General features: G+C 48.3%; 2 protein-coding genes across 2 annotated transcripts in view; both read right to left on the bottom strand.

The window, feature by feature from the left end:
• Positions 1-1,376: 1,376 nt before the first annotated feature.
• LOC143833915 (uncharacterized) lies at positions 1,377-15,421 on the bottom strand. Its single transcript, XM_077330225.1, has 6 exons — positions 14,109-15,421; positions 7,591-8,149; positions 7,386-7,500; positions 6,541-6,614; positions 6,015-6,141; positions 1,377-4,176 (listed from the first exon to the last, which is right to left on the bottom strand). Exons 1-6 carry the CDS (start codon positions 14,711-14,713, stop codon positions 2,774-2,776), a joined length of 2,883 nt encoding a protein of 960 aa, XP_077186340.1. The 5' UTR covers positions 14,714-15,421; the 3' UTR covers positions 1,377-2,773.
• A 1,059-nt stretch (positions 15,422-16,480) lies between these two features.
• LOC143833820 (uncharacterized) overlaps positions 16,481-21,201 on the bottom strand; it is a 36,790-nt gene continuing 32,069 nt past the window's right edge. Inside the window, exons 16-19 of the mRNA XM_077330044.1 lie at positions 19,890-21,076; positions 17,722-17,848; positions 16,901-17,023; positions 16,481-16,658 (exon numbers count right to left, since the gene is read on the bottom strand). The gene's annotated coding sequence lies outside the window, so the exon portion shown is untranslated. The remainder of the gene's footprint in view (positions 16,659-16,900; positions 17,024-17,721; positions 17,849-19,889; positions 21,077-21,201) is intronic.

The following is a 21,201-nucleotide window of genomic DNA, read 5'->3' as shown; positions in this document are numbered from 1 at the left end:
GGGTTCGGTGCTCGGCCCGGTACTTTTTAACATATTTATTAATGATCTAGATGAGGGGGTGGAGGGACTACTCATCAAGTTTGCAGATGACACCAAATTGGGAGGACTGGCAAATACTCCGGAAGATAGAGACAGAGTTCAACGAGATCTGAACACAATGGAAAAATGGGCAAATGAGAACAAGATGCAATTTAATAAAGATAAGTGTAAAGTTCTGCATCTGGGCCAGAAAAATGAAAAGCATGCCTACTGGATGGGGGATACGCTTCTAGGTAGCACTGTGTGTGAACGAGACCTTGGGGTACTTGTGGATTGTAAACTAAACATGAGCAGGCAGTGTGATGCAGCGGTAAAAAAGGCAAATGCCATTTTGGGCTGTATCAACAGAGGCATCACATCAAAATCACAAGATGTCATAGTCCCATTGTATACGGCACTGGTCAGACCACACCTGGAGTACTGTGTGCAGTTCTGGAGGCCTCACTTCAAGAAGGACATCGATAAAATTGAAAGGGTACAGAGGAGAGCGACGAAGATGATCTGGGGCCAAGGGACCAAGCCCTATGAAGATAGGTTGAGGGACTTGGGAATGTTCAGCCTGGAGAAAAGGAGGTTGAGAGGGGACATGATAGCCCTCTTTAAGTATTTGAAAGGTTGTCACTTGGAGGAGGGCAGGATGCTGTTTCTGCTGGCTGCAGAGGAAAGGACACGCAGTAATGGGTTTAAACTTCAAGTACAACGATATAGGCTAGATATCAGGAAAAAGTTTTTCTCAGTCAGAGTCGTTCAGCAGTGGAATAGGCTGCCTAAGGAGGTGGTGAGTGCCCCCTCACTGGAAGTCTTCAAGCAAAGGTTGGATACACACTTTTCTTGGATGCTTTAGGATGCTTAGGGCTAATCCTGCGTTGAGCAGGGGGTTGGACTAGATGGCCTGTATGGCCCCTTCCAACTCTATGATTCTATGATTCTATGATTCTATGAAAAGGGGCACTATTTGGTCATGGGGGCAATATAACACGTAGCTCATCAGTACATGTATGACCCCCAAATGGAGAGCCTTTATAGCTGGAAAAATGTGACGAGAGGGAAGGATTAAGTCCTGTCTCTCCATGGCACTGACCCAAACTGGGGTCTTGCATCTGCAAGGAACAGAACCTCAGAGCGCTCCATCCTCTGAATCCAGGGAATGAGCTTCTGCAGGCCACCTTTCCTAACCCCTGAATAAAGGCCATGAGATAGGCTGGCCTCATTTCCTTGAAAGAAAAAGGGGACATTGGGACGGCAAAAACAGGACGGCGTTAAATATTTTGTGTTCATGAAAGATAAAGTTGCTAAAACATACGAGCAATAAAACGGAGACCATAAAACCACACAACTGTGTACAAATAACTTTTAGTCCTCTGGGATGAAAACATAACTTAATAGTGGCAGCACGCAATTTAGAGAAGTATATGTTGTAATCTGAAATTGCTCATCACTCGACAGTTTTTTCATCTTTCCTACCGAGGACGGGCCTGAAAACCTTTCCAGCACTAGTTGTAATGACTTATCCTGTAGCATGGGGCACATCGGGCAATAAAGTCAAGATTGCTCCACCGTTTCCATCGGCCCACTTAAGCAGGGACAGCATCTTGGAAAGAGAGAGATTTTCTTATATTGGGCTTCGGATACTGCTGTGGGCAGGACTGAACATCTAGCTAAAGGAAAGGATTCCTCTGTGGACTGATCTCCATACCGAGTGAATAAGAACCTGGGGCAAGAACCTATTTCTACCTGGTGCCTGGAATCCAAAAGCTCCAGCTGTATCCCTCTGCCGGTTTCTTCGATCTTCTGCTGAATTACGCTCACAGCCTGTTGTAGATTTAGCTCAAGTAGTTGGATCATAGATAATCCCAGTCTTTCTATTTTGTGTCTCACCAATTCCAACGAGGACGATTGGAAATCATCCTCAAAAATAAGTGACATCATAGTGATGTTTTGCGTTTTAGCCCTAGGGTGATAGTGCACTAGTGTGTTTGGGGCCTCCCACGGAGGCTGCAAAATGGCCCTGGGGGTTTTAGATTGAACCCTTCCTGCAAGAGTCACTCCTGCTGTCCATGGGCCAGTTGGAGTATTATATAATAGGTGGGAGAGGGACTTGCCCTGAAGAGTCCCAGGGCTGCTGGAACATATTGCCTACCCCCTGAACAGAAAAATGTCACTATGTTGTTAGCCAATCCTTGACCAAGTGCAGCAGAATATTTATAATGGGCATTTCTGGCCCCTAAGGCTTGAGTAATAATCCCAAGGTATTTGAACTCTCTGTCAGACGGCTATCCAGCCCCTGTTTAAAAATTTCAAAAGATGAAGAACCCACCACCTTCCGAGGAAGCCTGTTCCACTGAGAAACCGCTCTAACAGGCAGGAACTTTTTCCTGATGTTTAGACAGAATTTCTTTTGCAGTAATTTCATCCCATTCTGGTCCGTTTCTCCGGGGCAAGAGAGAACAACTCTGCTCCATCCTCTATATGGAAGCTTTTTAAATACTTGAAGATGTTTATCAGATCCCCTCTCAGTTATCTCCTCTACAGGCTAAACAGACCAAGCTCCCCCAACCTTTCCTCGTACATCTTGGTTTCTAAACCCCTCACCATCTTTGTTGCCCTCTGGACACACACCAGTTTGTCTACATCCCTCTTCAACTGCAGTGCCCAGAACTGAACACAGTACTCCAAGTGAGGCCAAACCAGAGCAGAGTAAAGTGTGCCAAGTAAGACTTTCCCCATACTCTGATCATTCAAAAGGTTTATCCCCCCTGTGGGTTATTTGGTGCAGTTGAAGACTGGCATTCCTAGTGAATTTCTTTTTGCACACTACACATTCGAAAGGTTTCTCCCCTGTGTGGCATCTCTGATGCTGCTGAAGAGTGCCACGCCGACTGAATCTCGATCCACACACTGAGCATTCAAAAGGTTTCTCTACTGTGTAGGTTTGAAAGGTTTCTCCCGTGTGGCTTCTTTGATGTTCTTGAAGACTGGCCTTCCTACTATATTTCTTTCCACACTCTGAACATTCAAAAGGTTTCTCCCCTGTGTGGGTTCTCTGATGCTGTTGAAGATGGCCACACTGATTGAATCTCTTTCCACACTCTGAGCATCCAAAACGGTTCTCCCCAGTGTGGGTTCTCAGATGTTCTCGAAGAGTATCTCTCCTACTGAATTTCTTTTGACATTCTGAGCATTCAAAAGGTTTCTCCCCTATGTGGCTTCTTTGGTGCTGTTTAAGACCGCCACTCTGCCTGAATCCTTTTCCACACTCTGAGCATTCAAAAGGTTTCCCCTCTGCGTGGATTCTTAGATGCAGTTGAAGACTGCCCTTCCTACTAAATCTCTTTCCACACACAGAACATTCAAAAGGTTTCTCCCCTGTATGGATTCTTTGATGCACCTGTAGATGGCCACTCCGACTGAATCCCTTTCCACACTCAGAGCATTCAAAACGGTTCTCCCCTGTGTGGATTCTTTGATGTTCTCGAAGACAGTCTCTCCTACTGAATTTCTTTCCACACTCTACGCATTCAAATGGTTTCTCCCCAGTGTGAGTTCTTCGGTGCTGTTGAAGACTGCCACTCTGTCTGAATCTCTTTCCACAGTCAGAGCACTCAAAAGGTTTCTCCCCTGTGTGGGTTCTCTGATGCCGTTGAAGACAGCCTCTGTCACTGAATCTTTTCCCACACTCTGAGCATTCACGCGGTTTCTCCCCAATGTGGGTTATTTGGTGTTGTTGAAGGATCCCATTTGAACTGAATTTCTTTCCACACAATAAGCATTGAAAGGGTTTATACTCTTTGTGGGTTTCTTGATGCTGTTGAAGTCTGCCACTCCAGCTAAATCTCTTTCCACACTCTGCACATTGAAATCCTTTCTCCCTCCTGTCTACTCCTTGGTACAGAAGCAGCTGTGATTTGTATCTGTAGTTATTTTCATACCTAATGGATGTACTTGCCTTCATTAGCCTCTGCTTTGGAAAGTGTGCATGATATTGCCTTTCAGCTCTCTTCTCAACCACACAGCTGCCTTTCTTTCTCTTAGGTCTACCTTGATTTACGACTTTGTCTTTGAAATCTTTAGTTTTAACTCCATCTGGAAACTGCTGACCAAATTTTGCACTCTCCTCATTCCCCTGATCGTCTTCTGCTGGAATAAAGAGAGAAACCATTAACACCTGGGAGGGCAGGTAAAGTCAAAAAGGAATCTATGTGATTCTTGCTCTGAAGGAACTCCTGACCTTCCAAATCCCAGCCTCCAGCTGTTTAAGAAATGCTGCTATGTTATGCAACTGCGGTTAAAAGATATGTTAAATAATGTGTCCCTTGTCTTAAGTGACTTGGGAGGCTGAGTGTTAATGAAATACTTTAAGTTTTAGAACAATTTGGTTCCTACATTGCTATTGTTGAATTGTGCCTTAATGAGGTCCACTACTTAAACGGCTGTTTGTGGATGCTGTCCAGTTTATTCCTGGAGACAAATGAATTTCACGTTCAAAGCAATTGCCTTGGGTTAGGGGACCATTAGAAAATGTCCCCTAACTAGAAGTTTGCTAGTACTTGTATTAAGAATTTGCAACATGTTTGAGATTTAGCAGAGCCGCACAGATAGTTACACTTGTAAGCAGCAAGTAAGCTGTAAGTGACTTTTCTTTGAAAACATTCTTAAAGTGAGCCTCTGGAATAGAAGAACAAGAGTTGGTTCTTTTCTCTACCCGAAGGAGTCTCAGAGTGGCTTCCATTCGCCTTCCCTTTCCTCTCCCCACAACAGACACCCTGTGGGGTGGGTGAGGCTGAGAGAGCCCTGATATCATTGCTCAGTCAGAACAGTTTTATCAGTGCTGTGGTGAGCCCAAGGTCACCCAGCTGGCTGCATGTGGGGGGGGTGCAGATTTGAACCCGGCTCGCAAGATTAGAAGTCCGCACTCCTCACCACTACACCAAACTGGCTCTCTTGTTTTGTGTATTCTTGGCTGGAAACCGATTAAGCCCTTTTGCACCTGGCCAGTGTTCAGGATGTTGTTATTAACCGTGTGAATGGGTTTAGTGATGTAGTTGTGACTATGTACCTGCCAGGTGATGCTTTACCTGGGTGTGGTCTGCCTCCTATATCAATGCATCCCTTTGACATTCAATTGCCCTCATCAGTCTACTACCTCCGTAATAATTCCTGTTCTTTGTGTCACATTCCAATAAACCTTTGGCTGCCTTGCAGAGCTGTTTACTGAACCGTGCTGACATGAGGCAAAGCAAGAATACGACAGGTTAATTGTGAGAAGCAGTACCCTGTTGTGTAACCAGGAGGCAGCCTCTGGAAAAGAAGGACCCTGGATTGGGTCCTTTGAACCACCCGCCCCGAGAGAGGTAGAAAGTATTCCGGTCAAGACCAGAGGGAAGCTATGCTGACTTCATGCTCATGTCATGGTAGCACATCCTACCATGCATTTTCTTGCATCCTCACAATGAATAGTTTTAGGTGCAGTAATTTAGGCTACAGCTGGAATACTTATGCTGCAACAAGACATCCCATCTAATACCAGGTGTCTATTAGAGAGAACAGTTTTCCTTTCTTGTTCTTCTGTTGCTGAGCTGTAGAAACAGTGATGTCTTGTTTTTACATCCTTCATAAATCATTACATATTTCTAAAAGGGGAGTCTGCTTTACTTTCGTGCACTCCTCTTGTGAACCCACTGGGGCCGGAGCTGCCCAAGCAGAGAAAGTAGTCCAAAGCTGCTCAAGTACAAAGACGAGTGACCTCGGGAGACCCAGGATCATTTCCAGCTCCCAGGCAGAGCAGATATTTGGAATCCCATCCGGGGGGAAGGGTGACCTTCCAGGAGACCTTCCCTGCCTTGGGGGACGGCCACAACACCGGCTTCAGTTGCCCCTGAGCGACTAGTAAAACAGATGTCAGAACTGGGTGTTGCCCTGTAAGATTCATGGCTTGTCTCAAAGTCAGCCAATTTGCACCTTTGAAAGATCCTTACCCAGAAAGGCCAGATCCCCATAGTTCTCCAGCATGACTTCCTTGTAAAGAGCCCTTTGTCCTGGATCCAGCAGGGCCCACTCGGCCTCGGTGAAAGACACGGCCACCTCCCCAAAGGAAAAGGGACCCTGGAAAAAAAAGCAGAATCCCTTGTCAGAGGTGACGTCAGGCAGAGATAGCGCATGGGAAAGGAGGGGCCAGGCTGCATGGCTTGGGAGGGGTAAAGGGAGTGGCATCTTTGGACATTTTTAAGCAGAGGCTGGAGAGCCATCTGACGAAAATGCTGATCCTGTGAAGGCTCAAGGGGACGGCAGGTGACAGTGGATGAGCGAGAGGGTTGGGAGTGTCCAGCATAGTGCAGGGGGTTGGACTAGATGCCCCAGGAGGTCCCTTCCAACTCTATTACTCTATGATTCTTTGATTCTATGAGAGGGTCTCTTGCCAGGTCCCTTGTAGAAATGACAGGCGCATGAGGATCCTTGAGAAAAGAGGGAGGACCCAGGAGGCCCCCTGCTTATCTCCTTTACCTGGGCTGGAGGTAAGGCCGCCCTTCTCAGTTCTCCAAAAAGACGACGCCTCAACAGCATCTCTTCGCTGCCTGCTAATAAGACAAAGGAGGAGGGAAGGGGGTTTGTTCTGAGTTCCTGTTCCATTGGCCTGTTTATTCCCTGCTTGGCACACCCCCTTCCCAGGAGTCTGAAGCCCCATGCCTCTCTCACTTTGGGCCCAGGCACAGCTGGAGCACAGCTGGAAGCTCAAGGGCAGGGGCATTCGCTGGCAGGGGCTTCTGGGAATTGTAGTCCATGGACATCTGGAGGGCCGCAGTTTGACTACCCCTGCTCAAGGGCAAGATCAATGAGTTTTCAGAGCATCTGTTGTCATGCTCAGGCCACAACCGATATTCCAGCCAAATGTGACATCAAGATGACGTCACATCTGCCCAAGCTGCACTTCAAGCCCCTCCCCAAAGGCCGGTGGGGGTCAGGGCCACAGCTTGCCATCCCCATGCCAGCATCCTGTTTCCCTGCCAGAAACCCACAGGCAAGAGCCAACCCGTCCCATGATTCTGGGGCCCCAAGTTCTGCTGCCCCACAAGGTGGAGGCTCCCTTCATTGACCACGCTGAAGACCACGTTACTGGACCTTTTCTTTCTTGAGCCCCCTTCAGTTCCTTTATGGAAGGAAGGTGAGATGGGAATATTCCAGTTGACGGGAGGAATTGCCCTCCGTGGATTTGCCTCGTCTCCTTTGGGAGGCACCAGTCAGTGGACATCGAGTGCTGCAGATTCCGTCTCTGGCGTGTGAGGAAGTTTTTGATTCTTTCCCTCCCCATTAAATTCACTGGGTGCCCCAACTGCACAGAGAGTCCTTACCGCAGGAGAGGCCATCTTGGGCACCCTCCTGGGCCTGTGCCCACTGCCCTTGCTCCAAGGAAGCTCCTTCCCCCTCAGAGAATGTGGCTTCTGTCTTCACGGATGGGGCCCACGTCTGAAACAGCAGCGAGAGAGAGAGAGGAGTCAGAGATGGGATGGAAAAGAAACCAAGGAATACATCCTGCCCCACTCCCAGACGTGACACCTGTCCATCAGAATAAGGCTCAATATCATTGGTAGAACTGGACATACCTGGAGGAAACCCCCTCACCTGATCCACCTGCCTCTTCTCCTCCGCCTGGCTCAGGAGGAAGCCTTCGGCCAGGGCCACCGCCTGGGAGCTGTTCTCCGGCCCGCATCCTCTCACCCAGCCCTGCATCTCCCGGGGCAGGAGGGCCAGGAACTGCTCCAGGATCACCAGGTCCAGGATCTGCTGCTTGGTGTGCCTCTCCGGCTCCAGCCAGCGGTTGCAGAGTCCGTGGAGCCGGCTGCAAACCTCTCGGGGCCCATCAGCCTCCTGGTAGCGGAACTCCCGGAAGCCACGGCTGTGCTCACTGGAGGGTATGGTGTCCTTAGCCAGGATCCCTGGCCCAGAACTTCCCCAGAATTCAACGCCATTCGCAGCTTGGGTGGGAAGGGTGTCTATGCTTGCTCTCTTGCCCATTCCAGGTCCTTCCGGGTCCTGCCCTCCCATCTCCGTCCCCTTCTCTTGGGTCACCTCTGATGCTGGAGAGACACCTTTGGTTACGCAGGGAGGCTTCTCCCTGGAGGGAACAGCAACACATGGAAAGGAAAAATAACAAGAACAGAGAGAGACCACTGAGCATCACAAGCCTTCACCTGCTCAGGAGACCCGTGAGAACTGCCTGGGGGGGGGGGGGGGTCAGAGCAGAAGTCCTTCTTGTGGCTGGCAGTCCAGATTTAATATCATTTTGCCAAATGGCATAGCAGGCTGTTTTGCATATGACTCCTTAGTTCTTTGGGGAAGTTCCGTGTCTCTGTTTGGCTCAGTCTGTCCAAGAGGCTTGTTCTTAAGGCAAGCTGAAGCCCCAAAAGGACAAGAGGGAAAGGTGACCCTTCACCACTGCCTGTATCTCTTCCCCAGGACTGAGGCGCGAGGCAAGAGCTTTGTCCAATCACCCAGTGGAGTGGAAGGGGAAGGAATTTGTAGGAAGAAATTTGGGGGCATGCTCAAGCCCACGTATCCCTGGGGCGGCTGATTCCAGAGCAGGCAGGACCTCCCTTCCCCCCAAGCCCTCTTTTTGACTCCTGAAAGAAAAAGGCCACCGTCTGATGGTTTTCTTCCCGCAGAACTGAAATGCCCAGCAACAGACTGTCACTTGCAGTATATTCAGCTTTTCTTGCACTAAAAGACGCTGATTATCCCCCCCCCCCACACTCCGCTTACCTGTTGGGGGCAAACCTGGTGCCTGAGAGTCCTCCCAGGATGGCCACCGACCTCCAGCACAGATCAGCTCCCCTGGAGTAAGCGCCTGCCTTGGGGGGGAGGAGTCTCTGGCCAAGTTCCCAACTGATCCCCCCCACGTCCCCAAACATGGTCTTTCCCAATATGCCCCTCCCCAAATGAGCAGGATTGTCCCCTCCGGGAGTTGGCAACCCCATGCGAACCAGGGTGGGAAGGAGCCCCGCCTCCCTCCCACCCACGATCTCCAGCTTCACCCTCCAGCGCCTTACCTGGGAGTAAACCTTTGCTGGATCGGGGCCGCCAGGCTGCCTCCTGCTGCTGCATCCGCGGAGCCTTTGCTGGCCCCTCAACCCCCAGTAAGAAGCCGCCTCCTACTTCCCCCTCCGCCCTCGCTCGGCCTCTCTAGCAAAAGACTCCCTGGGCTTAACCCCTTCCGTGCTGCAGGCAAATGAAAAATGCAGCCTGCCTCCTCTCCCCACGGCGCTTCAGCCCGGCTGCCGTCAGCAGCACCCACTAAGGTTGTTCAGTGGGTCTCCTCTGGAGTCACTCTGCGCATTGTGCCGCCCTGCTTATTCGTGACTCACTTGGGCATCCAACCACGTTTCACAGGTTGCTGTGGGGCTTCATCAGCCAGCGTCTAGGCAGGTAAGCTCCATCAGAGATCACCAGTGCTGGGACGAGGAAGCTGGGGTTTCCCAGGACAAACAGCCCCACATCCATAGCAGAGGGTCAGTTGGAGTTTGTGAAAACGAAGGCGTCTTTCATCCTCCACTCCACCCCACCCCTGTGTCGATGAAGCAGCCAGTGAAACCGATCACTCCCCTGCAGAAGAACTGAGCAGGAAAAGGTGATACCATCTCCTCCGTGCAAGGATTGGGACACGACACCCGTCCAGGCATGCAAAACTGTCCATATTTTGTAGAGGGGAAAATATAAGGGAAGAATGAATGAATGAATGAATGAATGAATGAATGAATGAATGACACATCTGTTACCCAAATTGCTGGGGAATTATGAATAGCAAGAGGCTGGGTAACACAGGATCTTTCCTACCAATTTTTAAGAGGTCCTTTCCCTGGAAGAAACCCTTCTTAAATGAAGAAGCCAATTAAGCTTACACTCAGGGGATTTATTTGGGGAAAATATTGGGGTACACTCAAAATACACACAGAGCAAAAACATACATACACTAAGTTCTAGAGGGGGACAAGTTACACTAAGTTCTACAGGGGGACAAGTTCAAGATACTGCACCTTTCTTGGATCCAGGCAGCCCAGACACAGGGTTGCCGATATCAGGGGTGGACAGGATGCCGGGTGTGGATAACACAACACACACACACACACACAGGGTGTGCACAAGGCTTGATATAGTGTTTGAAATTCCCTGGCCAGCCCCAGAGACTGCCCACTGGGAGGTCCGTGATTGTTGATTGGTCTCTGATACTATGAGTACCTGATAGGTGAGTTTGAACTGTGATGTCACTAGAGTGGGAGGTGTGGAGTGATCACATCAAGTAGAACAATACCTTGGCTAGGTGTAATGTGTCACTAATGGCCCTGCCCTGTCTTTGTTTTATCAGGAAGGACTGGGGGAAGACATTTGGGGATAAGAGGTGCTGCGAGGCAGAAATTACACTGGGCAAGAGAGACAAAAGAAGTTTAGTACCTTGAAGGGATATTCCTTTCCTGTAGATAGTCTAATGGTCTTTGGCTGGGGGAGGGGGTGATTTAGATAACATAGGCCTGGCCTGGCTTCCTAGGTTTGTTGAGAGGCCCTACTGACTCCATAGTCAGTCTCTGCCAGGCTGGTTTCTGTGTGTGCCACCTGCTCCGAGTCCAGTCATGAGCTTCTGCGCATGAAGGTGTAACATTTCCCCTCCCCCTTGAAGGCATGTGTCAGCTGACACATGGCTTCACCCATTAACCAAATAGAAATCAAGGATTGGTCATCCATTGTGTGTCAGAAATGTTAATAATGGGAAGGGAAGAGGGTTCAGGTACAATGGATCAAGGGACTATGGGCCATTCTATAAAAATGTGAATCCAATCAAAAAGAAAACACAATTTAGTGTAGGTTATGTAGGTGTCATGTTAGATGAAATGTTACCTGGAGAGTCTTTGGCTTCTTGGATCCACCTTACTAAAGAGAGGAGATTTCTATTATCTAAAGCTAATACAAACTAAGGATGGGGAGAATGGGAAGGGTGCATAACATGGGGAGGAACATAGGGAAGGATAAATAAATACAATGAAATTAACTGCAATGAAAGGAACTGAAGAACATGGAGAACTGCTACAAGCACAATGCAATGGACAATATTGGAAATATGTGGCACAATGCAATTTGAAATACTGACAATTAATTGAAATACGTGACTGGCATGGCATAGTACACCTGAGAAACAATAGTCTGAAAAACTCCCCCCCCCCTTGTTCCATTGGTGAAAGTGGGAGAGTAGTCCAGTAGTTGAAGGTTGATGAAGATGGGTGACCAGTCCAGTGTTGCTATATATATATGCATATATATACTTGGTTGCTCTTATAGGACATTGCTGGGTGAAGGTTGCAAGGAGGTTGAAGGAGGTTCCTCCATGTGGGTGAAAAAGCAGCTTTGGCGAGGATCCATTTTAAGAGAGCCACTGGCAAGAGGTTGTGGCAACAAGCAGGTCCGGGTTAGCTTGCAAGTTGATCTTCTTCCCCCCCTTGTGACTAAAATGGCAGGGGAAGAGGCGGTGAAGGCACTAATCCAGGGCATCTGAGGGTATGCAGGGTCAGCGACAGCACATAGAAGCAGCAGCAGGCAGGCTGGGCAGCGAGGCGTCATGCAGCAGGAGCTGGGGTAAACAGCAAGCATCAGTGGTTCACCAGCAGGTAGGCTGGGGCAGAGAGCGCAGAGCAGCAGGTCATGACCACAGGAACACATCCACAGGGAACGCAGGCAGAGGGTTGCTGTCATCTTTGACCAGGTCAGGTCTGGAGGTTGGCGAGCAGAATACCGGTGAATCACATGCAGGCAGGACCATCAGGAATTGGTTGTGATGCACAAGCCTGGAGCCTCCTTAGGGCAGACTTGGCAGACGTGGGTTGCAAGAATATTTGAGCGGCCCAGAGCATCAACAGCACGGTGGAGCTGAAGAGCTCAAGGGGGAGACGCCCAATGGAGAGAGAAGGCAGAGAAGGACGAAGATCGACAAAAGTTTAATGGAGAAGTGTGTGCAGCTGCAAAGAGTGATGCTGCAAAGTCTGCTGAGGCTGGGCTCAAGGAGGCACCCAGACTGAGGGATACACAGATTAGGAAAAACACTCAAGAATTTAGAACTTTGAAAACAATGAACTCGAAAGATTGGGGCAGAAGGGTGCCCCCACAAGTGATTGTCAAGAAGATCTACTGTGGTGGGTGCCCACTATGACCTTACAGAGACTGAAAATAGAATTTAAGAGGAGCTAGATGCCATCTCCAGGGAGGGAGATGGAGATTAGAGCGAAATCATAAGACAAGGGAAGGAGGTTGCCAAACTCCTGGTGAGTTTGGGAATTTGAGAGAAAACTGATAGATTGCTATGGGTGACTGAAGCAAGATGCTTTGTAGAAATACACAAGAGGAGAGAAAGTCCTGTAAGTCCTGTAAGAAGAAGGTTTCGGAGGCTAGGTCTACTACGGCACTGCTGTGTAAAAGGAGGCACTCAGAAAAAGAATCAAAAAGCCAAAGTTAAAGGTTCCTGCAAACATGTTGCAAAAGGTCTGTGAATGAAGAGATTAGCAGCTCAAATACAAATATATATGGGTGAATAAAGAATAGAATTCCTGGATAGAATGTGGCTTCAAAAACAAAACTTGGATTGGGATCTCTTCCTTACTCTAAAGAGCAGAGGAGGGGACTCCTAATTAAAAGAGGACTCAAAGGATGGCAAAAGAATTTGCAAAATATTGTGGATTGACATAAACAATCTAAAAAGTTAAGAGCACATAAGGACAAAAAAGGTTTTCTTATAAAAATGAATAAAACAAATAACTTCAAAAGACAATTTAGGGGTTGAGGAATAGAAACTTGTTTTTCAGATTGAGATCTGCCTGCTTGTAGGCCAGGCTGATTAGATGCCAATTGCTTCTTTTAAAAGATACATCTATTGGAGTACTGCTGAGGATAGGAGTGGGAAGGAATGAATGAGGAGAACATGAAGAGTCCCACTACACAATAGTGTGTCAAAAGAATTGTGTTCTTAAGGAGGAAAGACTGTTCCCCTGTACATGCACAGAGTGCCTTTTCAAAGAAATCAGGCTGAATGGAAGTCTGAGTACCCAAATGAAAGGTCTGTATGAAGCTGTTTAAACATATTCAAAACAAACTTGTAAAAACAGATTTTTAAACAAAATGGTCTTATGAAAAAGGGGGGGATGTTAACTGCCAATTAAAATTTAAAATAGGAAGTAAAAATGTCAGAGGGAAGGAAAAGCTATGGAGGGAATGCTTTTTCTCAAAGAGAAAATATTTCAAATACTGAAAGCGGCCAAAATTGTCTTAAAATAAAAACTAAAAACAAAACATGTCTTAGAACAGAACTATTTTACTGCACTCTCCCCCCTTAGATTCTGTCTGAGTTGAGGGTCAGTCTTTAAAGAAACAAAACTTCTTCCGTTCCTGATTTGGGAAGAAAGAATACTTTCAGTATTGTTAAAGTCCCTTACTTATGTAGATTAGTTGCTGGGATGGGGGAGAGCAAGGTATAAGTCATGGGCCTGAGTGCCTAGGAAGGCAGTTAGATAAAGAGTCTGTTTTAAGAATGCAAAATAGTGGCTGTTTCACTGTGACTGTAACTATCAGTGGAGGCTCTACCAATTGCAGCCAAATTAAAAAATTTTAAATGTATAAAGTAAAAATGGAAGCACACATGTTGAACAATTATTATTCCTGTGTAAATCAGTTCAGTGGCCCTAGAACTATTTGTGGAAGTTGAAAAAATAAGCTGATTATATCATTGAATTGGAAATCTGTTAACTTTGCTTGCAACATTTACTGGGAGGAGGGAAGCTAAGAGAAAATTGAAAAAGAATGTTGTCCTTGCAACAAATTCTTCAGGGGACTCCATAGTCCAGTCTCTGCCAGGCTGGTTTCTGTGTGTGCCACCTGCTCAGAGTCCAGTCATGAGCTTCTGTGCATGAATGAATGACACATCAAGATGTAGAGAGAACACCATGGTGTTGCTGCTTGTTTTTCGCAGACTGATAGAATGTGATTGCGTTATAACATTCACAGGCGGCCACAAAAAGGGGGAAGAAGGTGAAAAGAAGGCTTACCTTTCCCCTCTCTGTGCCCAGGCAGACGGTCTTCCTGTAAGGCTCAGCCTCCAGCATGAAGCACATCTCCAGGGGAAACTCCAGTGCCCAACTGCTGACTCACACAGTGGTTGGAGGTGGCATGGGCCAAGTACCACAATGCAGTCAGCAACCATCTTTCCAGTTGGAACTGAGGAAGGCAGCCGGGAGGTCCGTCTCTCCATATTCCCTCTCAGCACAGACATGATTTCCTGGAAGGTGTTGCAGGTCATCCTGAAGTTGCTGATCCACTGACCATTGATCCTGGCTGGGATCACGAAGTTCTCCCACCAGTCTGTCCTTTGTTCCTGGGTCCGGCATTCCTTGGGGAAACGCATTCTCGTCAACCCGGGCCATCTGCTCCTTGAAGCACACCTTCTCCAATGACCGTTTTCAGCCAGCAGATGCACCTCCAAGAGATGGATGTTTCCCATACGGTGGAGCTGATGTTCTCTACTGAGCAAACACCTCAAGCAGAATGAACAGGCATCCATGGTGGATGTCGAAATGGCAGTCATCAGATTCATAATTGCACAAAACTGCACAACACTGCGAATCAGTCTCCGATCTAGCGTGGCTTCTGGCATGCTTGTTCAGTTCTGCCGACAACTAAGTGTCTCTCCTCTCCCAGCGCCGAAAGCAGAAACGGTGGACAGACATGGCCGAGGCCAGAATGCAACGGAAGCGAGAGCTAATGGCCATTCTGCGAGAATTTGTTCAGCCAATCTGTGCCTATGGTTAGGTTAGAACATAGCTTTGAAGATGCTGGTGACGTGAGAACTGAATCATGAGTTTTCTGCTTCTTCTTTGTGGGAGGGAATAAATGGCCAAAAGAGCAAGCTACCAATCTATAACAATACAGTCATAAAAATATCCACCATCGAAGTACATTTTAATCCCCACTAAAGTCAGATCTCTGGGTTACCAAGTCTCACCATTATAATGCAATTGGGACAAATAAAAAAAAATTGGAGGCAATGTAATATCAGATATGGGGGGAGGGGGCAGAGGAGACCCCAAGACAAGAAAATGGCAAGGGACACATAATACAATGATGTTGGACACGTGATAAAGAAGAAAGGCTCGGGAAGTTTCCTTTTCCTGTCTCTTGCCTTAAGTGCGGAAACTGAAAGGCAGGCTCAATTCAGAACAAAGGAGAGGGGAAAGGAAGGCAAATGCTCTCAATGCGGACCTCTGGGGAACAACTGCGAACTATAAAAATGGGACTGATCTCAACATAAGCTGATCCTGAAGACTTCCATGCTAAGTGAAGCTTTCCCCACACTCTGACCACTCAAAAGGTTTCTCTCCTATGAGTTTTTTGGTGCAGTTGAAGACTGGTATTCCGAGTGAATTTCTTTTTGCACATGGAGCATTGAAAAGGTTTCTCTCCTGTGTGGGTTCTCTCATGTTGTAGTAGATCGCCACTCCGACTGAATCTTCTTCCACACACTGAGCATTCGAAAGGTTTCTCCCCTGTGTGGATTCTTACGTGCAATTGAAGACTGCCCTTCGTAGTAAATCTCTTTCCACACTCTGAACATTCAAAAGTTTGTCCCCCTGTGTGCATTCGTTGATGCACCTGAAGATGGTCACTCCTACTAAATCTCTTTCCACACTCTGAACATTCAAAAGGTTTCTCCCCTGTATGGGTTCTCAGATGCTGTTGAAGATGGCCACTCTGATTGAACCTCATTCCACACTCCGAACATTCAAAAGGGTTCTCCCCTGTGTGGATTCTTTGATGCAGCTGAAGGTCATCACTCCAACTGAATTTCTTTCCACACTCTGAGCATTCAAAAGGTTTCTCCCCTGTGTGGATTCTTTGATGCACTCGAAGACCGGCCTTCCTACTAAACCTCTTTCCACACTCAGAGCATTCAAAAGCTTTCCCCTCTGTGTGGGTTCTTAGATGTAGTTGAAGACTTCCTTTTCCAGTAAATTTCTTTCCACACTCAGAGCATTCAAAAGGTTTCTCCCCTGTATGGGTCCTTTGATGCTGCTGCAGATGGCCACTTCGACTGAATCCTTTCCCACACTCTGAGCATTCAAAAGGGTTCTCCCCTGTGTGGGCTCTCTGATGTTCTTGAAGACAGTCACTCCTGTTGAATTTCTTTCCACATTCAGAGCATTCAAAAGGTTTCTCCCCTGTGTGGGTTCTTTGGTGCCGTTGAAGTCTGCCATTTAAACTGAATTTCTTGCCACACACTACACATTCAAATGGTTTATTCGCTTTGTGAGTTTCTTGATGCTTTTGAAGTTCGCCACACCTAATAAATCTCTCTGCGCATTCAAACGGTTTCTCCGGTCTTTCGATTCCTTGGTACAGAAGTATCTCATACTGAATGGATACCATACTGAATGGATGCCTTCCTGAGTATTCTTCAGAAAATGTACTTTAAATTTTCTTCCTTTTCTTTCTCTTAGGTCTACCTTGAGTTCTGACTTTTTCTTTCAAGTCTTCGTTTTTAACTTGAGCTGAAAATTGCTGTTCTAATTTCTTACCCTCCTCGTTCCTCTGATTATCTTCGACTGGAATAAAGAGAGAGCCCATTAACACCTGGGAAGGCAGGTAAGGTCCAAAGGAATCCCTGTTCTTCCATCCCCTCAAGTGGCCCTCCTGTCACCCTCCCTCCCCCCAGAAGATCTCCCCCCACTCCTTTCTGAGCTGGCTCCATGATTGTCCCGAAGCCAATGTTGCTCAGATGTGAATCCAAATTCCCCCAATGCTAATCTTTGCCTGCTCCCTTGACATAACCATGAAGGAGACTCACTCTCAGCCAGCTCACTTGGAAAAGAAATCTGCTCTTGGGATCCTCTTGAGAAACTCTCCAGCCTTTCTTCAGATGTGAGGCTGTTATCTGTCTCCACCAAAGGCTCTCTTATGCTTCTGGCTTCTTTTGCAGAGAGAGAGAAAGAAAAAAAGTGATAATTATTATATGGGGAGGGAAAAAACTGATGAGTAAATATTGTTTTGCAAGGATGGAAGTCTGGTCAAACTCAGAGCCCACAATCCCAAGGGGAACAGATCTGTGGGGCAAAGTGCCCTAGTTCCTCCCAAGGGGTAGTGGGACCATGAAGTGGCCAGGTCCAACTTGCAGGTGTTTCTCATTTGAGTCTCCCTGCAGCTAGCATCCTTATCTTGTTAAGGCCAGACCTCAGGTGGTGGAAATTGAGGAGATTCGCCTGACTCCCAGCAAGCCTTGGGGGAGAGGCTTCCCTCGGTTCTACACCCCTCCCATGTTTCCACAGCGAGAAAGATGGATAAGAGCAATTTTATTTCTTGGCTCGTTCTGGCAGAGATCTGGCCCAATGTTTTGGTTTGTCCGTGAGAGTGGGCAAAGTTGTAAAATGTTATCTGCTCTGCAAGAGAGGTTTTGGCTTTTGGCAACACAGAAGTGAGGATCTGGTCCCTTCCTGAGTCTCTCTGAGGGCCCCTCACGCCACCTTCTCTAGCTTGGGTGACGGTCACAGCACTGCCTCAGTTGTCCCTGGGCAATTAATGGGACAGGTGTCAAAACAGTGCTCTGTTATTCAAGGTTTTGATTCAAGGTCATCCCAATTCACACCTTTGGCACCTAGGAAAGATCCTTACCCAGAAAGTCTAAATTCCCATAGATCTCCAGGATCACTTCCTTGCAGAGAGCTCTTTGTTCTGGATCCAGCAGGGCCCACTCTGCCTCGGTGAAAGACACGGCCACCTCCTCGAAGGCAAAGGGACACTGAAGGGAAGAGCCAATTCCCTCGTTAGAGATCATGCCAGGCTGAGACTGCACACTGGATGTATGGCTCTCACCCTTGTTCTTAAGGCAAGCCCCAAGAGGACAAGAGGGAAAGGTGACCCTTCACCACTGCCTGTATCTCTTCCCCAGGACTGAGGTGCAAGGCAAGGGCTTCGTCCAATCACCCAGTGGAGGGGAAGGGGAAGGAATTTGTGGGAAGAAGGAGCGGCTGAGATCCGGAAGGAAAGGCAGGCAGGCTTCGGCTGAGATCTAGCTCAAGAATGCTGAGATGCAGAAACGCTCCCTCTGGGCCTCTGAGGTGGGGCAGTGGAGCTCTGGTTTCTGCCAGTACGTGTGTCATGAAAGCCAACAGAAGGCTCCAGGGCTTCCTCCTTCCAAGGGGAGCCAACCCAGGCAACCAGCACCCCTCGTATGCCACAAGGCTTCCATCCAGAGCAGGCCCACAGCTGCCTCCTGGCCCCACAGTCCAGCTCACCCTGAGAGAAGCACACTTTGGGGTCAAGTCTCAGCCCAGCCCTGGAAAGACCATGGATGGTTGCTCACCCTGACAGGGGATTTGCCCACCTGAAGGCTGCTGGGAGGAAGAGGAGCCGGAGGAGACAACAAACTCTGCTGTCAACTCTGGATTTGGAAATCCCTGGGAATTTGGGGCTGGAGCCTGGGAAGGGCACATTACAGTGGAAGGATTAAGAGGAAATGAAGAAATACTAACTGTGCAGCTTTGTGTTCCTTTTTTTTTTTCCTTTTCTTATTAGCCTACCTGGACATTGGCAACCCCACACCAGGGAGATGGGGGGGGGGGGGAGAGAGAGACACCAGCCAAACTGCTTGGCATTCTGGGGGTTCAATCAGCATGAAAGAGGCATGTGGGACTCCTTTCCGGGCCTCCTGGCCACCAAAAGGAAAACTCTGTATATTTTCTGGCATTGCAAGTTGCAAGGCTGGCACCCACGCCCCCTGTGACTGCCCCCCCCCTCCCGTGGGTCTCTCTGTTGTGCTTCCCGGGGGCCTGAGCAGGGGGGAGAATCCGGCAAGGTGTTAGGGCTGCCTCCGGCAGGGGAGCTGTGCAGGGAACCCCTGTGGTCTCTCCCTGCACGACCGCATGCTCAAGCCCACGTATCCCTGGGGCGGCTGATTCCAGAGCAGGCAGGACCTCCCTTCCCCCCAAGCCCTCTTTTTGACTCCTGAAAGAAAAAGGCCACCGTCTGATGGTTTTCTTCCCGCAGAACTGAAATGCCCAGCAACAGACTGTCACTTGCAGTATATTCAGCTTTTCTTGCACTAAAAGACGCTGATTATCCCCCCCCCCCCACACTCCGCTTACCTGTTGGGGGCAAACCTGGTGCCTGAGAGTCCTCCCAGGATGGCCACCGACCTCCAGCACAGATCAGCTCCCCTGGAGTAAGCGCCTGCCTTGGGGGGAGGAGTCTCTGGCCAAGTCCCAACTGATCCCCCCCACGTCCCCAAACATGGTCTTTCCCAATATGCCCCTCCCCAAATGTGCAGGATTGTCCCCTCCGGGAGTTGGCAACCCCATGCAAACCAGGGTGGGAAGGAGCCCGCCTCCCTCCCTCCCACCCACCCACCCAAGATCTCCAGCTTCACCCTCCAACGCCTTACCTGGGAGTAAACCTTTGCTGGATCGGGGGCCGCCAGGCTGCCTCCTGCTGCTGCATCCCCGGAGCCTTTGCTGGCCCCTCAACCCCCAGTAAGAAGCCGACTCCTCCTTCCCCCTCCTCCCTCGCTCGGCCTCTCTAGCAAAAGACTCCCTGGGCTTAACCCCTTCCGTGCTGCAGGCAAATGAAAAATGCAGCCTGCCTCCTCTCCCGGGCGCTTCAGCCCGGCTGCCGTCAGCAGCACCCACTAAGGTTGTTCAGTGGGTCTCCTCTGGAGTCACTCTGCGCATTGTGCCGCCCTGCTTATTCGTGACTTACTTGGGCATCCAACCCAAAATGTAAAGAATAATTTAAGATTTGCAAATAAGGACCGAGGAAATGCGAACAAGGTCCTGGGAACCAACCTCAGCCTCTTTGCAGAAGGACCATGAAGTTCCACTGGGCAGCATCAGAAGAAGCTTTTGCTTGCTCACTCCGTGTTGCCCCACGAGAGAAAACGTAGCCCCCCCCCCCCAGAAAGTGCAGGTCTGGGAATTGTTAAGAACACCTGAGTGGGGGACAGTCTGTATTCCAAGAACGGAGGCTGGTTTTGAAATCCCTGGTAGTAAAAACTAAATGTGTGGCTGGGTTTGTAATTGAAAAGAATCTTGCTGCCTTTGAGAATGAATCTCTGTGATAGGATTTAGTCTTCATAGACTCCCAGGCAGAGTAAGCGGGGAAGTTTTGCTTTGAGATAACATTGCTGTATCAGTAGCAATCAGCTTGTTTTTCCCTGGGGCAGTTATTGTTTTCCTTGAAATAATCATTCAGTTTTCTTTCAGTCACTGTTAGCCATGTTTACTTATATTCAGTTAAGAAACATGAAGAACACTTACACAGCTTAGACGCTTTTTTCAATTGGTAAAAGCAAATAGATTCAATCTCTTGCATTTTCACTGAAGAAAACTATGTTCATAACACACACTTCTTTTGTTGCAGTGACTTCTTGAGACAGTCCTTCCCAGAGGCCGAAACGTAGAGAAGCATTCACCGACCAAGAGATTCTCTGACCTGCCTCTTAACTGACACAGCATAACAATTCTCTCAACAGGCACCACTCCTGCCTCCAATATGAAGAGTGCTCATTGTCGATTATAAAGGTTCAATTTGTCAAGTTTTTATATTATCTTAGTATGAGTTTCAATCATTTATGTCATCTTTATATTTCTTTTGACATAAATTAAATTTTTCAGAAACATCAGCTCTTTTGAGTGGGTACCATTTTTCTTTGTGAAGTTTCTCTGGATCACGTTTCACAGGTTGCTGTGGGGCTTCATCAGTCAGCGTCTTGGCAGGTAAGCTCCATCAGAGATCACCAGTGCTGGGACGAGGAAACTGGGGCTTCCCAGCACAAACAGCCCCACATCCACATCACTTGGAGTTTCCGAAAATGAAGGCGTCTTTCATCCTCCACTCCACTCCACCCCACCCCTGTGTCGATGAAGCCGCCAGTGAAACCGATAACTCCCCTGCAGAAGAACTGAGCAGGAAAAGGTGATTCCATCTCCTCCGTGCACGGATTGGGACACGACACCTGTCCAGGCATGCAAAACTGTCCATATTTTGTAGAGGGGAAAAAATAAGGGAAAAATGAATGAATGAATGAATGAATGAATGAATGAATGAATGAATGAATGACACATCAAGATGTAGAGAGAACACCATGGTGTTCGCTGC

The sequence above is a fragment of the Paroedura picta genome, chromosome 3 (genome assembly GCF_049243985.1).
Source record: "Paroedura picta isolate Pp20150507F chromosome 3, Ppicta_v3.0, whole genome shotgun sequence".
NCBI classification, from domain to species: domain Eukaryota; kingdom Metazoa; phylum Chordata; class Lepidosauria; order Squamata; family Gekkonidae; genus Paroedura; species Paroedura picta.
This window is presented reverse-complemented; position numbering and strand designations above follow the sequence as displayed.